Source organism: Suillus fuscotomentosus (genome assembly GCF_016647785.1).
Source record: "Suillus fuscotomentosus strain FC203 chromosome Unknown F5891scaffold_17, whole genome shotgun sequence".
NCBI lineage: Eukaryota > Fungi > Basidiomycota > Agaricomycetes > Boletales > Suillaceae > Suillus > Suillus fuscotomentosus.
In genome coordinates this window covers 213795-234557 of record NW_024539529.1, presented here as the reverse complement: position 1 = coordinate 234557, position 20763 = coordinate 213795, and the positions used below count along the sequence as shown (strand labels likewise).

The following is a 20763-nucleotide window of genomic DNA, read 5'->3' as shown; positions in this document are numbered from 1 at the left end:
CCCGGCATAGCCGTTCTGGGGATATGTCGGGCCATAGAAGTATCCTACCGAAGGGTGATATTGGTAGGAATAAGGTTGGGCAGGGGGCTGCCACGGATTGGCGGCCGGCCTCGCGGGCCCGCCGTAAAAGGCCCCCAGCATGTTATTGTAGTTGTTTTGCTGAGGGGGTTGCGGCTGCGGCTGCGGCTGGAACTGAAGTTGAAGCTGCGGCAAGAGCTGCGGCTGAGCTTGCGGCTGGGCTGGGCTGGGGCTTTGTCTGGCATGCCGTCAACGGGGTCATGTGTGATGCGGATGTGGCAACAGTACGACCGCCGCGAGAAAGAGGAAGATGGCCATGTTCTGCCTTGCGGTGGCGAGTCAGTGCGGCAGGGTTGTGGGTCTTAAAGCCACAACCGTGCGGACATTTGTGACGCTTTTCACCAGTGCTAAAATTATTGTTAATTAGGTGGAATGGTCGTCGGTTATGAAGGAGTACTTACTGCCTGTCGGAATGGATTTCGAAGCTGGGTTTGGACAAAGTCGCAAAGTCACAGCCGGGGAAACGACATATGTGAGCACTAACAGTGAACGAATGTCAGTGGATCGTATAGCATACAAGATAATCACGGACTTGGGCGAATGTGCGGCCTCGTGTTTCTTGAGGTCATTATATTTAGTAAAGGTTTTGTTGCAGTCAGCTTGAGCAGAGCAAACATAGTTCTACACGTTCCAAATTTAGTTTAGTGCATGACGTATGCTCGTGGTTAGGTTCACCTTTTTGACAGCCATTTTGAGATAACTGATTGTGGAGGAATATAAACGAGGGGGTACTTGATTTTGTCTGAGGTGAATGCTAACTGTCCTTGAGGGTGATGATGATGCTAGGTAGGCATTTGTGCTGATATTTATACGATTCCTTGAGGTGCAAGTTGTATTGTAGACAGACACTATGAATTGTGGCCAGACGCGCGCTTGCTGTGGACCGATGTTTGATTGTGGATCTCATTAACCGTACATTTGCGGAAGTAACTAGTGGTCATGAGCCACTGTCATTATTGATGCGGCGGAGCGTGAATGCATTGTCCACTATTTTGTTCTGCGCATCAGTGATACAAAGGGATTTAGCACAGCAAGTACTGGTAGGTAGACACTTGCATTGACACGTTGAACCCAATTTAGTGGATCAGAGACTTACCGATAGGTTTCAACTAGCTCTCACCCGCACCACATTCCGGGTTCTGATGGATTAGGATATGTCACAACAATTGTGCTCCACCTTGATCATTGACATCCCTGCTAGAACCATCTAAGAATCATCGACACTCTACAGCAGTTGTGGTCCCTACCTTTGTTGACTTCGACACCACCTGTTGCTTCTGCAGCTCGAAATTCCGCTGTGGAAGCTGATCTCAAGTTCAGCTGCCCATTCCTAGTTGTCATTCATGGTAAGTTGTCCGCAGGTCCAGGCTCGGCGGCGAGACTTTCCAAGCTTGGGTCAACTTCCCAGAAAGCGGTACTTTCCCGGGGGTCACCAAGTTCTGGCAATGTGAAAACATCATGCATCATGATAATGCATTGATCATGGGCCATCTGTAGGATCCTCCGCTTCGCTCCTACTAAAATTGACGGTTTTAAGTCCAACTCCGCTCGGCTTTGCAGTCCAAACTTCAAGGCACGATTTCACCGGCAACCGACGGACGTGCTCGCTTTACCGCCGCTTATCGTTCCTAATCTGGTAGTCGCTTCTTGCTCGAAGCTTGAATAAGTACTTAGTACTACTGACGCTTCTACTACCTGTAGATACTCAACGAATACAACCTCTTTGAATTGCAAACCTCATCCATTGGACCACCAATTTTGACACCAAGCTGGCTCAGCATTTGCGAGTCAATGTTTCGGACAAACACTCCCGCCGGAGCCAATTTTACATACGTGCGAAGGCTCAAGTTTCTGTAATACCCGGCGCTTCAACGGCGCAGCTTTAAAATACTTATGTGCCTCGAGGTCAGCTGTTCGCTTGTAGCGTGGATGGTGAATTCTTTTCAAGATGGCCTCACTAGGATTCCGTCAAAGTGTCAAGTCTGCGTTGCAAACTGCCAAAAGCGCGTCGACGCGTCGTAATACCGGACAATGCTGCTCTCTGACGTCTTCCTCTGTCCAGGGACCTACCGAACCCCCCTGGATCTTCGAACACTCACAAATTTCTTTAGAGAAGAGATCCTCGGGAAACATGCTCACCGTCCTGCCCTCATTTGTACGCAAGAACGTCCCCGTGCCCATGGTGGGCCACCATCACGGAACCTCAATGTGATTAATCACCTAGCATGGGATTTTGACGAGTTTGACAAGCACATACGAGCACTGGCCCGAGGCTTGGTTGCAATGGGTGTCAGGAAGGGTGATCGCGTTGCAGTACTCATGGGGAACAATAGGTATCGTGCTTTGGTTCTAAAACGTCATATCCGCTGATCCAGTGGTGTGTTCCTATATGAAGCTCTTACGCAATCACTTCAGTGGGCGTGCGCGAGCATAGGTGCAATCCTCGTAACGCTGAACCCTGCCTATAGGTTGAATGAACTTGTAAGTTGATTATACGCTACCTGCAACTGCTTGAACCATTGTGTTGCAGGTGGAGACAATCAACCTTGTCGGCGTTACCCATCTCTTTACTGTACCTCGCATCAGAACGTCAAATTATATTCGCATGCTCTCTGATGCCTTTCCTGGGTTGTGCAACTCAACTCCCGGCAATATCCAAGAGCCCGGCCTTCCTTCGCTGAGGAACCTAGTCGTGGTCAGTAATATCCACGACACTGCAGAGTGGCATCGGGAGACGTGCGATGTGAAGAGTATCACTGATTGGAGAGAGACCTTGATATGGAGGGAAGATACGTGGGAACAGCGTCATATCGAAGAGTCGGTCCAGTCTCAAAGAAGTGACGAAGTTATCAACCTGCAGTTTACTAGGTGAGTTTTCTTCTAGATGAACTTTCATTTACTCATAGTAAATAATGATACATAGTGGGACCACCGGTGCTCCCAAGGCTGTCTCGGTAAATGACTGCCTCTACTATGTTTGCGCCGCTCCTGAATACCATCTCAGCTAACTCACACGAACCTACTCAATAATGGCATCTCCATTGGTGATTGTATGCGATTGGGCCCAGACGATGTCCTTTGTGCGTTCATCTTTGATTCTCGTGTCGTATGATATAGATGCTTCTCACCAGGCAATGTGCCTCCTCTGTTCCACTGCTTTGATGAGTGACAATTATCTGTTTTTCTTGCAATCATTCTTACCTTGAATTTATGCACGCCTAGTCATCGGTAACCTTGCTGCATGGTCCTATGGGTCTTGCGTTGTATACCCTTCAGAAATCTATGACCCTAAAGCTATCGTGGACTCCGTCGCGCAGCACAGATGTACGGCCCTGCATGGCGTCCCCACGCATTTCTTGGGTGTGTTGGCGGAAGTGCAGAAGAGGCAAGACGCGGGAGAGAAGTTAGATCTGAGTTGTCCTACGGTAAGTGGAACAAGTCTAGCCTTACTGAGCATCATCACTCATGACATGTAGGACTGGCGTTGCAGGCAGGCTCCCCAATACCTATCGATCTCATGCGACAGCTCATCGAGAAATTGAACCTCGTGGATCTGTCTATTGCATATGGAATGAGTGAGTTTCCATTTGTGCAAACTGGTAATTCGGTTAATTAACCTTTTAACAGCGGAAACAAGGTGAATTTACTCCCTCGGAGGGCAATGAGGTTCTATAATGGCTTAATCTTATTTCAGCCCCGTGTCTTTTCAAACCACACCGGCGGATCCAATCATCAAGCGTGTTGAGACGGTCGGTAGAGTGCAACCGCACGTGAAGGCCACGATCATTGACCAAGATGGACATGTTATCCCTGTCGGAAAGCCAGGTGAACTGTGTATCGCTGGTTATCTTGTTCAGAAAGGGTTCGCTTGGTCCAGATTTTAGTTTGTTTTTGTCCACTGAATAAGTCTAGCTACTGGGAGGATGAAGAACAAACGCAGAAGGCCATGCGGGCAGATCCGAATGACCCGTCCACAATATGGATGCATACAGGTGATGAAGGGATCATGGATGAGGAAGGATATCTGAAGAGTAAGTCTGTTGTTACATCCTTCTTAAATAATTGTTTGATGGCCCGCAGTTGTTGGCAGGATAAAGGTTAGCACGTCTTGACTCGGTGATTCAGAGAAATAAACTACTTCACAGGACATTATTATCCGTGGCGGGGAGGTGACGCATTCCATCTCACGTACGTAGTACCATGGTGGTCTAACTCAGCTTACAGAATCTATTTCCGGTCCAAATTGAGAACGCACTGACCGCACATCCCTCCATCAGGGAAGCTGCAGTTGTGTCCGTGCGTGATACGAAGTATGGAGAGGTCGTGGGGGCATGGATTGTCAGAGAACCAGGCACCAACATGTCAAGAGAGGACGTCCGTCGGACCGTCGCAGAGAATATGAATCCACAGGCAAGTTCCGGATGCAGGTTTCTCGGCCAAACTGACGCTTTCCCAGAATGCTCCAGCGTGGGTATGGTTTGTCGGCGAAGATGGCGCAGCGGGAGAACTTCCGAAGACTGCCAGTGGGAAGGTTATGAAACATGTTCTTCGCAAGTGGAGTGCAGAGTTTGCGCAGAATGCTATTGGGACTGTTGGAGGGAAATGATCCATCAATGTATTATGCATCATGGGCTATCGGTTATACTTGGTCTACTACATACTTCCGGAGTCTCGCTGATGTCACAAACGGCGGACCTGGCTAGAGTATTCCAGACCTAGCCTAGAGCACTCCAGAGCACCCTAGATTACCTTTAGAAGGTAATTTCACTGGCGGCAAAAGGTGGTAAGATGTCAGTTTTCCCACTGTTTTGGCAGTCAGGATTTCCTGCAAAATGTTCTTTGTCAGTTCAATCATTTGCCCCATCTCTGGGTAGCGAAAGAGTGCCGACGATGACGGTGACATTCTTGCGCTTGCATAATGATAAGGAGCCGTCGGATACCTTCATTTTGATGTCTCCTTCAATGCGCGAGAGCTGAATTCATGAGCTAGCCAATCATTGACAGTTTCATCTTCAGATGGGGGGAGAGAGCTCCTGGGACTTGGAAAAATCATATACAGTGTTCCTATCCCGTTGTGCGACTTGTACAATAAAATTGGTGTTACAGGAATTCGAAAAATACATAATCATACCTTGTGTGCCCTTGCAGCTACTGAAATATTCTTGCAGGTACCATTTGCGACATAGACGAGTGCATTCATAGTTGAGATGGGCACACCAGACCGCAGCAATGATGTTAAATTTAATATCCGACATCGGCAAGCGACACCGATCCGTGACTTTTACTGCTGTCACGCTGAGGACACGACTTCCACCATTTCTCAACAGTTTTGTTTTGATTCATTTGGAATGTGCTCTTATAATATACAAAACATATTCAGTGAAGTAAGTAACCAAGCAATTACTTTAAAAATTGAGTGCCGTAGGAAATAGTGGACCATCACAAATAGGGGCAATTTATGCTCGTCCAGATCGTGAGAACTTTCGCAGGAAATGAAAAGGTCGAAAGTGGGTGCACGAACGAAAGTTTGTCATTCACCCAACTTCAACAACAAAAATGGCGGTTACAAAACGCGTCCGGATTTACACTGAAGAGGATGTTGCAAACCACAAGTCCGCCAAAAGCTGTTGGATAACCTGTCGTGGCAAGGTTTACGATGTCACTGGATTCGTGCCCGACCATCCAGGAGGAGACGACCTCATTCTTGCGTATGCTGGAATGGACGTAGAAAACATTATGAAGGATGGGGATTCTCATGATCACTCTGACTCTGCATATGACATGTTGGAGGAATACGTCATTGGACGTTTGGGGACGGAAGCAACAGTTGTCAGAGATGGTACGTGCTTAGCTGCGCTTTAACGGAAAACACACTCATGGAGGTTTTTTTCTGCAGACTGGGAAGCTCCAGATGACTTCCACCCCGAGGACACCAACTCTGCGGAAGATTTTGAGAAGACACAGTTTTTAGACTTGCGCACGCCCTTACTGAGTCAAATGTGGCAGGCCAACTTTAGGTATGTTGGGACCTCCTCACAGAAGACGCATTTTCTGACTGCCTGAGTATAGCAAATCCTATTATCTCCAGCAAGTTCATCAACCACGGCATTTGCAAGAGTCTGCTCGTCTCTTTGCGTATGATATCTTGGAGGTGCGCAGCATGCCTGAAATCTTTGTTTCCATCTTATCTGATTCTACAGGTGTGCACACGGACCGTGTGGTATGTGGTACCACTGGTTTGGCTACCAATTACCGCAAATTTGTTCCTTCGATCCATGCTCCAGTTCAATGGTCCCATACCCACCTTCCTGTCCAATCCCCTGCTCCCATTGTCGCTCACATCAACCGTGACCTTAGATGCATTTGCTAAAACGCTTCCATGCTTCTTCTTGGGGAATTTCATATGGACAATTTTGGAATATGGGATGCATCGTTTCCTGTTCCATATCGACGAGTTCCTGCCAGACCACTCTGCGTTTTTGACACTTCACTTTTTGCTTCACGGTATCCATCATTACATGCCTATGGATAGGTGCGTAAACTGCGGGGGAGTATAACATATTTACTAATTTGCTCTTAGACTCAGGCTCGTCATGCCGCCTATATTGTTTGGGATCCTCCAGGCCCCATTCACTCGCCTCGCGTATATCCTGTTCCCCACTCCAGTCGCTAACGGTATCATTTCCGGTTCATTCACATTTTGTAAGTAGGCGTGCACGAGTTTGAAACTTGTTCTGATCATATTTTACAGACATCCTTTACGACTGTATGCATTACGCGTGAGTCTGGTCAGTTCTAATTTGACGCCTATGCTGATCCACTTTCAGACTTCACCACACCCAGCTACCTGCATACTTGCGCCATATGAAGAAATACCACCTTGCACACCACTACAAGAACTTCGAGCTAGGTTTCGGTGTTACCAGCAAAATCTGGGACTACGTCTTCAAAACCGTCCTTCCCGTATGAGTTCACTTCGTGGCTGTGGCTGGATATGCTTGTCTCTTACATTTCATCACCTCATTTTATTGGGCATTTTCAGTACATTTTTTACTTACACTTCGCGGACCAATATGATGTTCATCACCCACGGATTAATGTTTCAATCATTGTCCCTATCGTAGTCGAACAAGATATGCTACCACATACAATGAGTTCCCACTATGATACTTGACCGTACCGGCGCGGCGTTTACCGGCGTTAAATTTCTCCCGTTAATTTATAGCCTGAGACTTACTGCAGAACATCCTCTAGAACGATTGATACGGGGCCTGCATGGCTTTACCGTCCTTCGAATGTCCACCTCTACCTGCTTTGCTTATCATTTCATTGCTGCAGTTGACAATGCTTTTGGTATGTGACAGCATAAGCCTGAAGTTGAACCAGGAACCTGCACAGGCTGCCAGTGGATCGCAAGGCACTACGTGACTGATAGTGTCTATTTGTTTGATGGATTTCCTCGCTAGTGCAACATCGACTAACGTTCGACTGGTGTTGTACTACTGATTTCTCAAGCTTATCTCGCCGAGCAAGCTGTTTATACGGTATACCCGCATCCATGCACATCCGGGCGGGCCGATTCTGCTGTATCACAACCCGGGACGGACAAAATCATTCAAGTGACCTTCCTGCCTGACCGATCTGTTGTGACAGTTGTGTAATATTATACAGTACAAAATTTTGAGACGAAGGGCACGAACCATATCTCCCAGGTTGTTCTTCCACAGTAACATCCCCACCAAAAGCTTTTCATCGTTGATATCGACGAAACCTCTTAGGAAAAATAATGGATACCATGAACGCTGTCCGCTATGAGGCCGTGAGTTTCATGTTATCATGATACATTCGATCTCATTTCATTTACATCAGCCGCGGCAATTCAGCATGCAAACTGTACCAATTCCTACGATAAATGATGACGAGCTCTTGATAAAAGGTGCGCACTTCTGATAGTTTTCTAGCAGTGGTTCTGATATTGATTGTTTCAGTCTCATGCTGTGGTAAGCTCCACGCGTACACACTCTGTGCATGTATTTAACCAACCACAGGTATATGCGGAACCGACGGACATGTGCACGAGGGAGAATTCATCGCGAAGTTTCCTGTGAGTATTCGCAACAGCAAATTTAAGCGTATTTTGAGACTGATCTGCCGATCACAGCTGATCCCTGGTCACGAAGTAATTGGGACAGTTGCCAAAGTCGGCAGCAATGTCACGGGGTTCGTTGAAGGTGACCGGTGCGTTGCCGACCCAGGGGTCACAGTAAATCCAACTCTCCAGTACATTGAGAGCATAACTTGATAACTTTACAGTGCGAGTCATGTTTCTATTGTAGACGGGGGCAGTCTCTGCTATGTGAGAACTTCAACGGTAAAGGAGTTACGATGGCAGGAGGATTCGCTGAATACGTCGTATTGTGAGTGTCACCAACGCTAAACTCGCACATCTTATACATTTGCTCATTTGTGCAGCGAGGCTAAGAAGACTTACAAGATCGAGAACCTCACCGATGAAGAAGCAACACTTGTCGAGCCTGCTGCTTGCGCGATTCACGGGATGGATAAGCTCAACGCACCTGTAGGCATCGATGCGTTGGTGATTGGTGCTGGCCCTACCGGGCTGATTCTCGCACAACTGCTCAAACTGAACGGCGCTGCAAAAGTTGTTATTGCTGCGAACAAGGGCATTAAGACTCAGATTGCACAGGATCTAGGAGCTGGTGACGCGTATGTTGAGCTTGATAGAGAAAATCCTGCACCTCAGTGGGAACAACTAAGCAGGGACCATCCGTATGGATTTGATGTGGTCGTAAGTGATTTGCAGGACAGGACTGAAGACCTAAGTCGAACTTGAATTACAGGTTGAGGCCACTGGCAATGAGGCGGTCGCGAATGACTCCATCAACTACGTCCGGCGGGGTGGTACGCTCATGATCTACGGCGTCTACTCTGATAGCGCTCGTGTCCACTGGCCCCCTTCCAAGATATTTGGGGATGAAATCAAGGTGTGCGGAGTAATACTTACCGTTCACTTTTTGCTTATAACTCGAGTAGATCATTGGCTCATTTGCTCAGACTCATTGTTTCCCTCGAGCCATAGCGTACCTTGACAGTGGTAAAGTGAAAGTAAAGGGCATGGTATGCGCGAACCGTACTGTAAACTTGGCCGACCACATTAATATTTTCTAGGTCACTGACGTGTTCAAGATCAGCGAATATCAGCAGGCACTCGATAAAATGAACAGCAGAACTGCCTTGAAGATTGCACTGAAACCGTAATGCCAAGTTGTGTCCAGGCTCCTTCCCACCATTGCTGGGGAGATAAGGAGGGATCTGGGAGTACAAGAATAGCATTAATAGAAACCGCCGACTTCGTGCAACTTCAAAATCAGATCAAGTTTGTCCCCTCCAGTGTGAGCCACCGGTGGAGTGTGAAGGTTCTGTAGCAACATGTGCAGTAACTGCATCAGGAACGTTTTTCTAACTTAAAAGTTGTATCCACTCGTCGATTGTACGATGTTGGATGTTCATCTTCATTGTCACCATACCCCTAAGGCGTGTGAGATTCGCTAGTTCAGGGTCTTAGGTTACGGCGGGTACCTCATAACTTGAAATTATACGTTACTTGTAGTTTTCCATGCATCCGACGGCACGATTTCCGAGCAAGCCCCACACTCATCCCTCCACCAGCGATGTTATCTCTGCTCAGTGTGTTGGCAGGGATTGTGCTGCTCATATATGTTTATGTTCGCTTCAATGACCAAGGGTTATCCCAACTTCCGTCAGAAGCCCTAGCATTCTCACCCAACCGGTTCACACCACACGTCGTCCGTGAAACTGCTGAAAAGCTTAGCAGCTCCCCGAGAATTGTGAAGGACATACTTCCAGCAAAGACTGGACGTCGGTATATCGTAGTTGGTGTAAGCAACCCCATTGCATCTAGCGCTCTGATCTTGATGCTGACTTTTTTGGTATAGACTGGTTTTTTGGGCGGCTGGATCATTATCCAACTTCTGCAACGTGGCGAAGACCCAAAGAAAATCAGAATCCTCGACATCCGTACACCGACTCGTTCAGATCTGCGCACCGGCTTGGCCGCGCAAGTTGCTTTCTTCAAAGTTGACATTTCTAACGCGAAAGCTGTGGATGATGCGTTCCAGGCTCCGTGGCCAGATTCTGACCTTTCAGATACAGAGCCAGAGGTCACTGTCTTTCACACCGCTGCCAATATGCGCTTTTATGAGCGTCATCTTGCACTACTTCCGCGTTCTTCCAAAGTCAACCATGAAGGGACTCAAAATGTGATTCACGCAGCACGATCCATAGGTGTCACGGTCTTGGTGTATACCTCATCTGGATCTATCTCTGTCCGCAGATCTCGCTTTTGGCTATGGCCTTGGGAGAAGCGTCCAAAGCACTTTGTCCAAGTAATCAATGACGACGATAACCTCATTCCCAAATACCATGACCATTTCTTCTCCAACTACGCTGCGTCTAAGATCCTCGGACAGAGAGCGGTGAGAGCTGCTGATGGATCTCGATCTGGCGAGAAGATACTTCGGACGGGATGTATTCGTCCTGGCAATGGCGTGTTTGGCCCCGGCGGAGATCTTATATGCGGTGCCTACCTAATACGCAAGTACAACTACACCTGGGTTGCCAACATCATGCAATCCTTTGTGTATGTGGAAAACTGCGCCCTGGCCCACCTCTGCTATGAAGCACGTCTCCTCGAAACTGCAAGAGGAGGATCCAACCCTGACCTCGGTGGGCAGGCATTTACCATCACGGATACTGGTCCACCAGTCACATATAGCGATATATACGTAGGATTGACGACACTGGCTCCTGAAACTACGTTCACAGAGATGTCACCCACCTGTATGCTTTTCATATCGCAGATTATAGAGGTTCTTTACCTCTCACGCACGTTCTTGACAATGTCTTCGTTGCCTATGCGACGTGCGCTTGCACATTTTATACCCAACATAGTTGGAGACACCATCAATCTGCAACCATCTTTGTTCGCGCTCGTATCTGTGCACCTCATTTTTGACGATTCCAGAGCTCGATTGCCGCCTGAAAAAGGTGGTTTGGGTTATCACGGTCCGTTCACGACTCTGGAGGGGCTTTGCAGGACAGCGGAGGAACACTTCAAAGCTGGTGAAAATGGGGAAGGAATATCAAACTCCGGTGGTATTAGCTTAGATTTTTTCGGACTTTTCAAGGCTCGGAAGGAAATGACTCAGATGAACAAGATGGAGAAGAGGATTAGTGATCGGTTGCATGTAGAGGCTGTTGATGTGCTGGGGTGATGTTTACTGATAGGCTTACTGATACAGGCATGACTAGCAATTTCAGGGTTATTGGATCATGGGTAGGAGATTGTTGTGCTGAGCAATAGGAATTATTGATGATACGGCATCTCTACTCAATCGGAATTCGAGAATTGTCCTTGACCATTGTAATTGTCAGACGAAAACAGGGGCTTATATTATGTTTTATTCGAAGGTGTCGTCGCTTCACACAATATCTGCGCTTCTTCTTTTATTCCTTCCCAATCCTTAGTCTATTTTTTCGTCGATGAAGTCTTATACACCACAAGCCGTTCCGAGCCTTCATTACCATCTCGGATGGCACTAAGAATTTATCCGCTGCTTTCGTTGTGGTTGACACCGCTGTGAGTGATATGGTTCTTGGTTGTAACTGGGTGGCATACCGCCGCGATATAGCAGAGAATCATCGAGAGATTCGTTTACCTGCACACGACTGTTGCTTCGGTCAGATCGTTTAATTCAGTCTGTATGGTTTATGATCGATTGATGTTGTTACAGGCGTTCAGACAATGATAATGATGTACAAGGCTCTTCAGTGGAACAGTCCTATTGTTATTCAAGCTCGAAATCTCAATTAATAAGCACCGCGTCAAAGCAGAAGACATGATCCAAGATATGTTGTCGGAAGTTCTTATGTTGCCATCGGTCGATGCTGTCCAATTCTAATGCGTCATTCATGATCATAGAGGGCTGGGTGCATATAGCCTCAAAGAAGAAGGCAGCCAATTGAACCTTGCGCCAGCTACTGGCAGCTAGACTCGCGACCAGCCGCGCATACTACTGCGGATGGAACCTCATCATCTCAAGTTTATGCATGGTCAGGTTACGAGTCTAGGCGTCAGGACGAGTGCAGTATTAGGCCATCGATCATCCTTTGTGACGCCGTATTGATAGTACCTAGCCATACTGTCATAGCGTGTGTTCACACCTAAAGTTTGACTTAAAAATTTGAACTTCAACGTTCAAAAGCGATTCAGAATTCTGGAGGATGTTGCAGTTTTTACTGTCGGCTTGATCAAGAGACGTCGTTTCACTAGAACAACTCTGGCATTTCAATACAACAGTACAAGTCACGTCAAACGGCTGATATGTTTATGTTTACACACACGGCAAGGCAGGTGCACTTGCGCGTGATATTTAGTTCTTGCAGTTGCAGCTACCAACCTGGCAGTTGCAGCTGTTGACAGACAGTCAGAATCTGTTTATTGAAGTCTTGTCACAGGACAAAACTCACGTGGAGGTGCAGTTGCATTGCTCGGTGTTGTTGTTGAACATGATGGTGGTGATAAGTGCGGTTAAGCTGCAAGACGGTGTCAGTCGCGTCATGATCAAGGGGGCTTAGAACTGAGTCAGACAGCTCACCTGATATGTGAGGCAGCTGATGATAGAGCGGATTGCTGGAGAAAAAGCCAGCCAAAGAGGGGCCATTTTATATTGTTAATCATTAGCGCCGTGTGTCGGAGTAAAGACGATAAGCGGACTACATTTGTCTCTGTCAATCCCAGGATTGTCAACACATATCATCATATGATACGACCCCACAGGGCACAGCAAGAGAGGTAACTAAGAAAAGGCATCTGGTTCTGCTCCGCTCGACAAGATAAACACCTACAATAACTTAGGTAACTCATGGTTGTCAATGCTACAAGGCACCATTGGACCCAGATAACTCAACAAGACTGGTGAACTTCTGCTCCAAACCTGATAAAATAAAAGTACACCGGCCAGAGACAACCGCATCAGGATACGGAGATCGAGCCTTGAGCGTGGGGGTGAGCTAGGAGTGAAGTTAACTTGTAAGCTCATGTACCTCAGTACCTCGATGGCTCAAATGCAATGCAAAATTAAGCAATCAAAGCAATGATCGCAAGCTGTCTTACCAGTAGTACGAAGTTAGTACGTACTTAAATTGACGTAACGACGCGAACTCACGCCTGACTGCAAGTCCCCGACAGTCGACTCCTGGAAATTTGTCTCGAATTTTGCTCATGTGATTCCTTCTGCACCTCTGCCTAGCCCTCTGTAGTATAAGCGACTGGCTGGTCTTGACTCTTGAGCTTCTGCAATCCCAATGATTGCACTTGGATGCGATCGGGTTTGAGCAAGCTGAACTTGAAGTAAAGGATGGACGGTCATGGTCCCAATGATTTGAATACGGTCCAGGGTACGAAGTCATGAATACGGCGGGATCCATAGATATAGGGATAATTATATTGCAAGTCGTAAGCTTCACAGTAGTCTAGTAGCAGTTGCTTGAAGTGATTGTTCGAAATTATGTAAGTCTTAGTCAACCCTCAGCCGCTCAGCGCTGCAGCGGCCGTACTAACCGGCGAAGCTTTCCACCTTCCTCCACCCGCTCTCATGTTCGGACCTTACAACGCATCAGAAACATCAACAGGGGACGGCACTCGCAGGGGCCGCATAGTGCTCGCAATATGATGGTCCAAGCAGAAGCCAGACTGGCATAAGCCACCCCCCACTGCGATCGTTGCCCGTGCCGTCAGCGAGTCGTACTAGCATTGACGTCTACCATACCAGATGTGAGGTTCCTTTGGACTCACTTCCAGACTTCTCTTGAGTGGATTGTCGACAATCATTCCTCATCAAACCATCCCATATGCCATTCTGGATGAGCCAACCTACCTATAAACGAAGCACCCACTGTTCATGCAACGAATGTGTACGTTGGCCCACCTTCGAGATACTACAATCGATCAGAGCTATACGTGGGCATTCATTCTAGGCCTTCTGGGCGATGTCTCAAGAATCCGCATTTTACCAAAGAAGTCCACTTGTCGTAAGCGTCATCGTAGCACGCACCCAGATTTTGATTTCATTGTCCTGCTGTCTTCTTCATTCGGACTTATGATTGGACTTGTCGAGGTCACTCTTGTTTAGCTACCATTCTTCCACACTTCCCCACGCACTTAGACCTTCACGCTTTTACTTTCCACAACATGCTTGGACCTTACCGTCTCATATATAAGCCACCATGTTTTCCCCACAGTTTATTCTCATCATCTGTCTTTCTATTTCGACGTATCGAAGAGTCAAACCCTTATAATCATAGAAAATATGCAGGTATGTTCTTCCTCTCCTGGCCTTATATGACTTCTCCCTTACGCATGTTTTAGTCCAACGCTTCTTCATCTAAAACCCCCGTCGCTCTATCGTGCGCTCATTGCTTCAGGTGGGTTATTTATTTCTACTGTCCTTGTCGTGGCAACTCACAACTCCCCTTCAGCGTATCACAAAGAAGAAGGACACCAAAGATCCATATCCGACTTTCCTGGATGTGAGTCTTCTCCCGGTTCTCGGTTACTATGTATATTTTAACACGACGAACCGTCAGGTGTCCGCGGAAACTGAAGTTTGCCAACTTGACGATGACTTCTTCGCATTTGATGCAAATGATGATTTGTCTTCTGCCGACAAGTGAACTGCAGTTGTCATTTCACCCCGTTTTCAAGGCTTATGGTTTCAATATCATAACACATATTGTTTAGCGAATGTACACATAGTAGCATTTGGTGGATTGCCGGTCGTGCATCAATGAAAATCGTAATAGTGTAGACATTTTTATCTCTGATCGACGCCATGTTGCTGCGTACACCAAGCCTCGTTGGGCAACAGCTTACTGTATGTGTTCTGTTTGTCCCCCTTTGAGCTGATTGTCTTCGTTTGATATCTCAATATGTAGCCAATATCGAGCACAAGGCTCCCAATTGGAGCGTAGCAGCTCCGGCCTGCGCCCATTGGTAGATATTGCAGACTCACTGCATGAATTCCCCGTCTACTGGCGTCAGATCGAGTCCGTCGTTCCATCATTCATCACTACGTACATGTAATCTGTACCATCCACAGGCATTTTTCCAGATATGAACCCTGCCTCTACAAGGTATGGTGTGATCTATATTCAACCAGCTGACAAGGCCAATGTAATCACAAGAACTAGCACAATCCTGCTAGGCCCATCAAAGTTTGGACTCGTTGTTGAACGATCCTCTTCTGGTATAGTCTCACTGTCGAACTGGATTGAGGGAGGGACGTTGCCAAAAACACCAAACAAAATTGAAAAAGCAAGCGAGAACGAGCGCGTACCACATCGCCGTTATCAAGGCTGTGTCTTGTTCTGCTCGTTTCACTTTCCAGCTTCATGCTCTCGTTCCACCTGCCCCTGGTGCATCATGCCCTCATGTCATTCGCTTGCTGCATTATTCATACCTGTTCATTCTATTGGGTTATCACCTCGCTCGCTCGCTACACTTGCTCGACGGCCTGCCCTCGCTTTGTAATATTTGTGTCCGTAGTCCTCCGCGCAGTGTCATCTCCCATCGATTTCCTGCTAACCTCTGTCTCGTAGAGTTGCAGGTTGAAAATTAGTACGTGTATGCCATTATGATTCATTGCCTTGTTTTTTCTAAAATATATCTTCAGGTTTGCGTATGTATCTTAGTTTTAGGTTGATGATCATGTTTCGACGTACCATTCTAGCTGCATGGCCTCGAACTGTCATGAAATGAATCGTGATGGAGTAGGGTTAATAACAGAGTTCAATAGACTGAGATATCATTTTCTAGTATAATCACCTCATACCTCGTGCCAAAACCTCGACTCTTACTCTTATGTTCATTGAAACATCCCCATTGTCTCCCAATAATCCACCCACTGTGCCGCATCTGCCGAAGACAGCGACTTCAGTTCCTTCATCGTTGGACTGACGCGTTCGGCTACGGCAGTGGTGAATAAAGTCATGCCACCCGCTTCGGAGCCCATCTCTCCGGACGCCCTAATCGCGGTGTCTGATTGATTCATGGAACGCATGAAGTTGAGAAGCTTGACAGCGGGCTGTAATCGAAGAATAGATTGGGAACGTTCTGACCAGCTATCGAGATGCACGTACGATGCGTTCCATGGTCTCTTCGCTCAAGTCCTTGGCACTCGATTCGAGCTTTTCGAGCCACTCTGAGAATGGCACGAGAGGTAGCGGGTAGCTTGTTACTTTACGCTCAACCAGGGCGTCCGCAATGGGCTGCATCAACGTCTTCCATGCGGTCGGTCTCGGATGCACCAGATTCACCGCGATGGGAGGTTCTTCTTCCGCGAAAGCTACATCAAGAACAGCATTTGATACGGCGTGGGGAGGGATCCAAGACACGAACTAAAACACGCGTGTCACGAATAGATACCTTCGATGGTGATGGACTTACTCCTTTAGCTTCCGGAAGTGCGCCTAGACTGATACTTGATTTGACGATGATTGGTAACCAGTTTGTCGTAGACCAAGCTCCTCGCGGGGGTCCTCCTGATATTTGTCCAATTCTGAATGATGATGCTGGTAACTTGCTGTTGACGAGAACCTTGATGGAAACAGTATTCGTAGAATCCATGCCCCCCGAAGTAGCTTGGGACTTACCCTTTCCGAAACATATTTGCTCGCGCCGTAGCCAAGACCTACTGCGACCCCTGGGTCGTATTCTACTTCTTCAGGGAATGGTCCTTTCCTTTTATCCCAACTTTGAGCAGATGCGATGGAAGATGCGAACATGAAACACGGCTTTGGTTGACGCGGAGAAGATAGTGCCAAATCTATAAGATTCCGCATTCCCCGCACATGAGTGTCGAATGACGAGAGCGCCAGGTTAAAGTCGAGTCGCCAAGCATTGTGAATGATGACAGTAACAGACGTGCAAATCTACGCTATCTTTAGTCAATTCAATGACACTGGAAAAGACACGAACTTTTTGGTATAACTCTTTATCCAGACCTAGGTGGTCATCGGATGTATCAGTTTCCACATGTACTAGTTTGTCGGATTGAAGCACGGTGGTATCTAAACCGCGATCTTTGAACGAGTTTTCCTGTCGTTGTTGTATGGATGCACCCTTTGACGGGCGATTGAAGGCATATACCACAGACACGTCCTCACGCTGGAGTAGATCTGCAAGCAAGTATGAGCCAAGGCCACCCGTAGACCCGGTCAGGGCAACCACACGATCGCTTTGGCTGCACCCATGAACCAGGGTGGTGTCGACCTCTGTGACAGAGTTCCCTAATCCGACTGAATACCTCTCGATCATGTTCTCAATATCGGCCTTGGCATCGACGGTAGTTGTATCATTCCGCTGCAATACTGCATTAATGACGCTCTTCGCAAGCCGGGGAATCGAAGGACTTGAAAATATGACGTTCTGGTCAATCCGTAATGCTGACGCCTGAAGGTCACGATCTGAAGATGAGCTGAGAGAGCCGATAATGCGGTTTTTGAGAAATGTCGCAGAGATACTAGATGTACGGAGTAAGCCTTTGAGAGCACTAGCCTTTGTCAGTCTCGACCCACCTGTCAAAGCCCTGAGTAAAAAGGTCCGCATCAGGATCAACTTCCTTGTCGGCGTTCACAGCAGCAGCGTGGACCTTGAGCCATCCTTCAACATCTTCCGCAGTCCAGCTTGTAGGCAAAGGTACATCGATACCTGCTCTAGTGCTGCCCTCCACCTTTTCATATCTGTCGCCCGTGAATTCTAGTTGACAGAGTGACTAATGGGTACTATGCTCACAGGGCATTGATCTCCTCCTCATACAACTTGACAGTTGCTTTCTTGATGACGGTCCCTTTTCCAGCTCGAAGCATAGGCTTCTCGCTGTGTGTCACAAGAATCATTTCTTTGAAGATCCTGCTGAAGGCAGGAGCCTCCTTATTCGCTTCCTCTATGTTCGGCCTCCAAAAACATCTTCAGACTCAACATCAGCATGCGATATTTTAGGGGACTTACCACACTCGGTTCCTAAACTCAGCAAGTTGTTTTTCGTCATCAACGTCAATTTCACACCCTGCTCGTGGCTCTACGAGGATCCCAACTTGATTGCGTCCACGGCCAAAGACGACGGCGCCGGCTACGTAGGGGTTGGCGTAGATGACGCTTTCCATGGGAGCTGGTACTGTCTTCTCCCCGGACGAGAGTATCAAAACGTCATCAATCCTTCCGATGCTGCAAGGAAAATGTCAGAGAACATGAATAACGCAAATTTCAGTCGTACATCTTCCACAGACCCTCAATGGTCGGGTGCTTGATGAATATATCTGAAGTAGCATAACCCTTGACGTCCGGCAGATTCTCTACTGACACTTGATGCGTCGGGGTCGTCTGCAAAAAAGCGTTTGACGCGTGTTCAAAGATCAACTCGTAGACGCACCAAAACTTGACATTCATATGTACCATCGTCCTGTGGAGCCCATCTGATCTTGGAATTTAGTCCGAATCGTACCCAGTCCCAAAACTTTTGATCGACCGAATTTCGCATAGTACAAGTGTTGACACCAAATTCTGTGGCGCCGTATCCACAAGAAAGCTTGACCCCTGCATTCACCAGAGAATTTCCTATCTTAGGTGCGAGAGGACCGCCACCATAGATCTGCATTGGTAGCAACGCAAGTCATTCATTATGACAGCATCGATAACAAACTTACAACATATTCGAGGGTCTTCAGAACATCGACGGCACTCGGCGAAAACGCCCACTGTTCCAGAAAGGCAGGCACGACTGGCAAAATGTTCGATTTCGTCTTGAGTACAGAGTCCAGGATGTTTTGCGAGTTGGGTACTACAGGAGTCGCCAAGGGATCAAGGAAGGATGTAGGCGGGTAAATAGACACACTGCTCAAAGCGGCGATAGGGGCGAGCAGCTGAAAATATATACCATAGGTATGAAATGATGGCAAGGACGCAGCACCGAGGCGGATAGGAGTGGGATGGTTAGTGAGGTCGAAGATAGGTGCTAACCGTACTCTATCTTAGCATTATTCACTGTGCGAATTATTTTACTGACTCACGCATTAGGCACCAGTGGATGGCAGTCAAGTTACTTATTGAAATGGGTTTTGGGAAGCCGGTGCTACCAGAGGAGTGCAGGTAGAATAATACATCGTTCTCAGACGACGGCGGACCTAGGGAAGGGTACGGGACAATAGCCTCGTTGGGAGTACCACTAACGAGTGATGGGTACAGGTGTTTCAGCGCCGGAATCTTGTCAATCTGCAGCTGGCTCGTTTGAGTGGCAGACACAAGACCCGCTTCGACTCCGTCGATTAGGGAAGCGAGAGAGTGCCGAGTAGTGATCAAACGACGGCATTTTGTTTTCTGCATCATGCTCGTGACTGCCGCCGCTGAATTACGAGGGGACATAGGGAACGGCTTGAAAACAGTAAGGAGGAACCCAATCATTCAGAAAATCTGTGTACACACAACTAGCCCAGCGAAGATTATACCCATGAATACTGTCTGGTACAGAAGGGTGTCGGAGTTCCCGATGAGGGCGACCACTTCTTTGTCTGCGCCTGCAGAGGCTGGTCTAATTGCTTGGGCGGCCCGATGAGTAGCTCGATAGAAGTCTGAATGAGAGATAGAGACCAGGTCATTGTTGTCGGGTTTGTTGTAGACAAAGAAAGTGACGTCCGAGTTATGTTGCGCATTGAATTCAACCAATTGAGGGAGGGACAGAGATCCATCGAGGGGAGGGTAATTGACATGACCTCGATGATATGAAGCGACCATGATTTAGATGATTGTAGACGCTTGGGCTGACTGTTGATACGAGATATGAAGTACACGATTAAGTAGTCATTTTCAAGCGGCATCTCGCGAAGAAGATTCGGCGAAAAAAATGATATTTATTTGAACTTACAGGGAGAGCAAACGTGACTGCCTATATATTCCTATCTGGATCTACAGACGGGTCCACATGAGCGGCGGCGTAGTTGATGTCGGATTGCGATCGGGCATGAGATAGTCTACTGTGGAGATAACCCACACGTAGAGATAAAGTCCATATCTGCCAAAATGCCTCGTGGATGACATGTAGTGATAAATAATGGAAGGACGGACTTTCATGCAGTGAGTCTGTACCAATGAAGCCGGAGCTACACTTCAATTGGAAGCCTTGTGCTCGATATTTGACTATAAATATTGGGATATCACCTAAAGATGAAGATTATTACAACTGAAAGTGAAAAAACCAAGCGCGTACTAGTAGCACATTCACATTTCACCATCTTCTCTGCACGGAGACGCCCAAATCCCTTTTCGCGTTCGGCTCGGAAACAAGTCTCGGTGAATGGGTGAGACTTCTTGATTTGGACACAACGTATTTGTGTATGTTTACTCGGTATGACATTATTCTGTTTGTCCCCCTTTGAGCTGATATGTAGTCAATATCGAGCACAAGCTCCCAATTGGAGTGTAGCTCCGACCTGCGTCCATTGGTAGATACTGCAGACTCACCTGGCGTCAGATCGAGTCCGTCCTTCTATTATTCATCACTACCCATCCAGATTCACAAGTAAACAAAAATG

At 47.4% G+C, this 20763-nt stretch overlaps 6 protein-coding genes across 6 annotated transcripts; 4 read left to right on the top strand and 2 right to left on the bottom strand.

The window, feature by feature from the left end:
- Nucleotides 1–142: 142 nt before the first annotated feature.
- Nucleotides 143–1000, bottom strand: F5891DRAFT_1216395 (uncharacterized protein; the record flags this gene model as incomplete). Its single annotated transcript, XM_041369316.1, has 4 exons — nucleotides 754–1000; nucleotides 611–699; nucleotides 480–557; nucleotides 143–425 (listed from the first exon to the last, which is right to left on the bottom strand). The coding sequence occupies exons 1-4, from the start codon at nucleotides 766–768 to the stop codon at nucleotides 143–145; spliced, it is 465 nt and encodes a 154-aa protein (XP_041227940.1). The 5' UTR covers nucleotides 769–1000.
- Nucleotides 1001–1881: 881 nt separating this feature from the next.
- F5891DRAFT_1023722 (acetyl-CoA synthetase-like protein) lies at nucleotides 1882–4922 on the top strand. The gene is made up of 13 exons (XM_041361298.1): nucleotides 1882–2124; nucleotides 2190–2411; nucleotides 2454–2559; nucleotides 2609–2946; nucleotides 3002–3032; nucleotides 3083–3158; nucleotides 3301–3503; nucleotides 3569–3657; nucleotides 3773–3940; nucleotides 3991–4117; nucleotides 4224–4247; nucleotides 4303–4488; nucleotides 4535–4922. The coding sequence occupies exons 1-13, from the start codon at nucleotides 2027–2029 to the stop codon at nucleotides 4682–4684; spliced, it is 1818 nt and encodes a 605-aa protein (XP_041227939.1). The 5' UTR covers nucleotides 1882–2026; the 3' UTR covers nucleotides 4685–4922.
- A 712-nt stretch (nucleotides 4923–5634) lies between these two features.
- F5891DRAFT_949068 (uncharacterized protein) lies at nucleotides 5635–7047 on the top strand (the record flags this gene model as incomplete). The annotated part of the gene is made up of 7 exons (XM_041374845.1): nucleotides 5635–5917; nucleotides 5975–6095; nucleotides 6148–6229; nucleotides 6279–6610; nucleotides 6659–6780; nucleotides 6830–6857; nucleotides 6906–7047. The coding sequence occupies 7 exons, from the start codon at nucleotides 5635–5637 to the stop codon at nucleotides 7045–7047; spliced, it is 1110 nt and encodes a 369-aa protein (XP_041227938.1).
- Nucleotides 7048–7533: 486 nt separating this feature from the next.
- F5891DRAFT_161134 (chaperonin 10-like protein) lies at nucleotides 7534–9585 on the top strand. The gene is made up of 10 exons (XM_041370724.1): nucleotides 7534–7897; nucleotides 7948–8014; nucleotides 8067–8078; nucleotides 8127–8182; nucleotides 8240–8341; nucleotides 8392–8495; nucleotides 8551–8887; nucleotides 8940–9083; nucleotides 9133–9216; nucleotides 9268–9585. The coding sequence occupies exons 1-10, from the start codon at nucleotides 7865–7867 to the stop codon at nucleotides 9355–9357; spliced, it is 1029 nt and encodes a 342-aa protein (XP_041227937.1). The 5' UTR covers nucleotides 7534–7864; the 3' UTR covers nucleotides 9358–9585.
- Nucleotides 9586–9708: 123 nt separating this feature from the next.
- F5891DRAFT_1106916 (3-beta hydroxysteroid dehydrogenase/isomerase family-domain-containing protein) lies at nucleotides 9709–11602 on the top strand. Its single transcript, XM_041363664.1, has 2 exons — nucleotides 9709–9998; nucleotides 10056–11602. Exons 1-2 carry the CDS (start codon nucleotides 9771–9773, stop codon nucleotides 11391–11393), a joined length of 1566 nt encoding a protein of 521 aa, XP_041227936.1. The 5' UTR covers nucleotides 9709–9770; the 3' UTR covers nucleotides 11394–11602.
- Nucleotides 11603–15984: 4382 nt separating this feature from the next.
- On the bottom strand, nucleotides 15985–20024 carry F5891DRAFT_160939 (putative aminoadipate reductase). The gene is made up of 13 exons (XM_041370723.1): nucleotides 19658–20024; nucleotides 19246–19606; nucleotides 18883–19190; nucleotides 18609–18827; nucleotides 18453–18559; nucleotides 18188–18403; nucleotides 17972–18133; nucleotides 17755–17919; nucleotides 17156–17699; nucleotides 16831–17109; nucleotides 16625–16774; nucleotides 16318–16575; nucleotides 15985–16262 (listed from the first exon to the last, which is right to left on the bottom strand). The coding sequence occupies exons 1-13, from the start codon at nucleotides 19964–19966 to the stop codon at nucleotides 16044–16046; spliced, it is 3297 nt and encodes a 1098-aa protein (XP_041227935.1). The 5' UTR covers nucleotides 19967–20024; the 3' UTR covers nucleotides 15985–16043.
- Nucleotides 20025–20763: the final 739 nt, after the last annotated feature.

Excerpts from the sequence above, each read along its gene's own strand:
- F5891DRAFT_1106916 (XM_041363664.1), top strand. The coding sequence starts at position 9,771 with ATGTTATCTCTGCTCAGTGTGTTGGCAGGGATTGTGCTGCTCATATAT. Across the intron at positions 9,999-10,055 it reads GTCGGTATATCGTAGTTGGT|ACTGGTTTTTTGGGCGGCTG; the intron begins GTAAGCAACCCC and ends TTTTTGGTATAG.
- F5891DRAFT_161134 (XM_041370724.1), top strand. The coding sequence starts at position 7,865 with ATGGATACCATGAACGCTGTCCGCTATGAGGCC. Across the intron at positions 8,183-8,239 it reads AATTCATCGCGAAGTTTCCT|CTGATCCCTGGTCACGAAGT; the intron begins GTGAGTATTCGC and ends TGCCGATCACAG. Across the intron at positions 9,084-9,132 it reads TATTTGGGGATGAAATCAAG|ATCATTGGCTCATTTGCTCA; the intron begins GTGTGCGGAGTA and ends TAACTCGAGTAG.
- F5891DRAFT_1023722 (XM_041361298.1), top strand. The coding sequence starts at position 2,027 with ATGGCCTCACTAGGATTCCGTCAAAGTGTCAAGTCTGCGTTGCAAACT. Across the intron at positions 3,658-3,772 it reads ATTGCATATGGAATGAGTGA|CCCCGTGTCTTTTCAAACCA; the intron begins GTTTCCATTTGT and ends ATCTTATTTCAG. Across the intron at positions 4,118-4,223 it reads GATATCTGAAGAGTAAGTCT|GACATTATTATCCGTGGCGG; the intron begins GTTGTTACATCC and ends ACTACTTCACAG.
- F5891DRAFT_160939 (XM_041370723.1), bottom strand. The coding sequence starts at position 19,966 with ATGGTCGCTTCATATCATCGAGGTCATGTCAATTACCCTCCCCTCGAT. Across the intron at positions 19,191-19,245 it reads CATCCACTGGTGCCTAATGC|CACCTATCTTCGACCTCACT; the intron begins GTGAGTCAGTAA and ends GAGTACGGTTAG. Across the intron at positions 18,560-18,608 it reads CATATGAATGTCAAGTTTTG|ACGACCCCGACGCATCAAGT; the intron begins GTGCGTCTACGA and ends GCTTTTTTGCAG.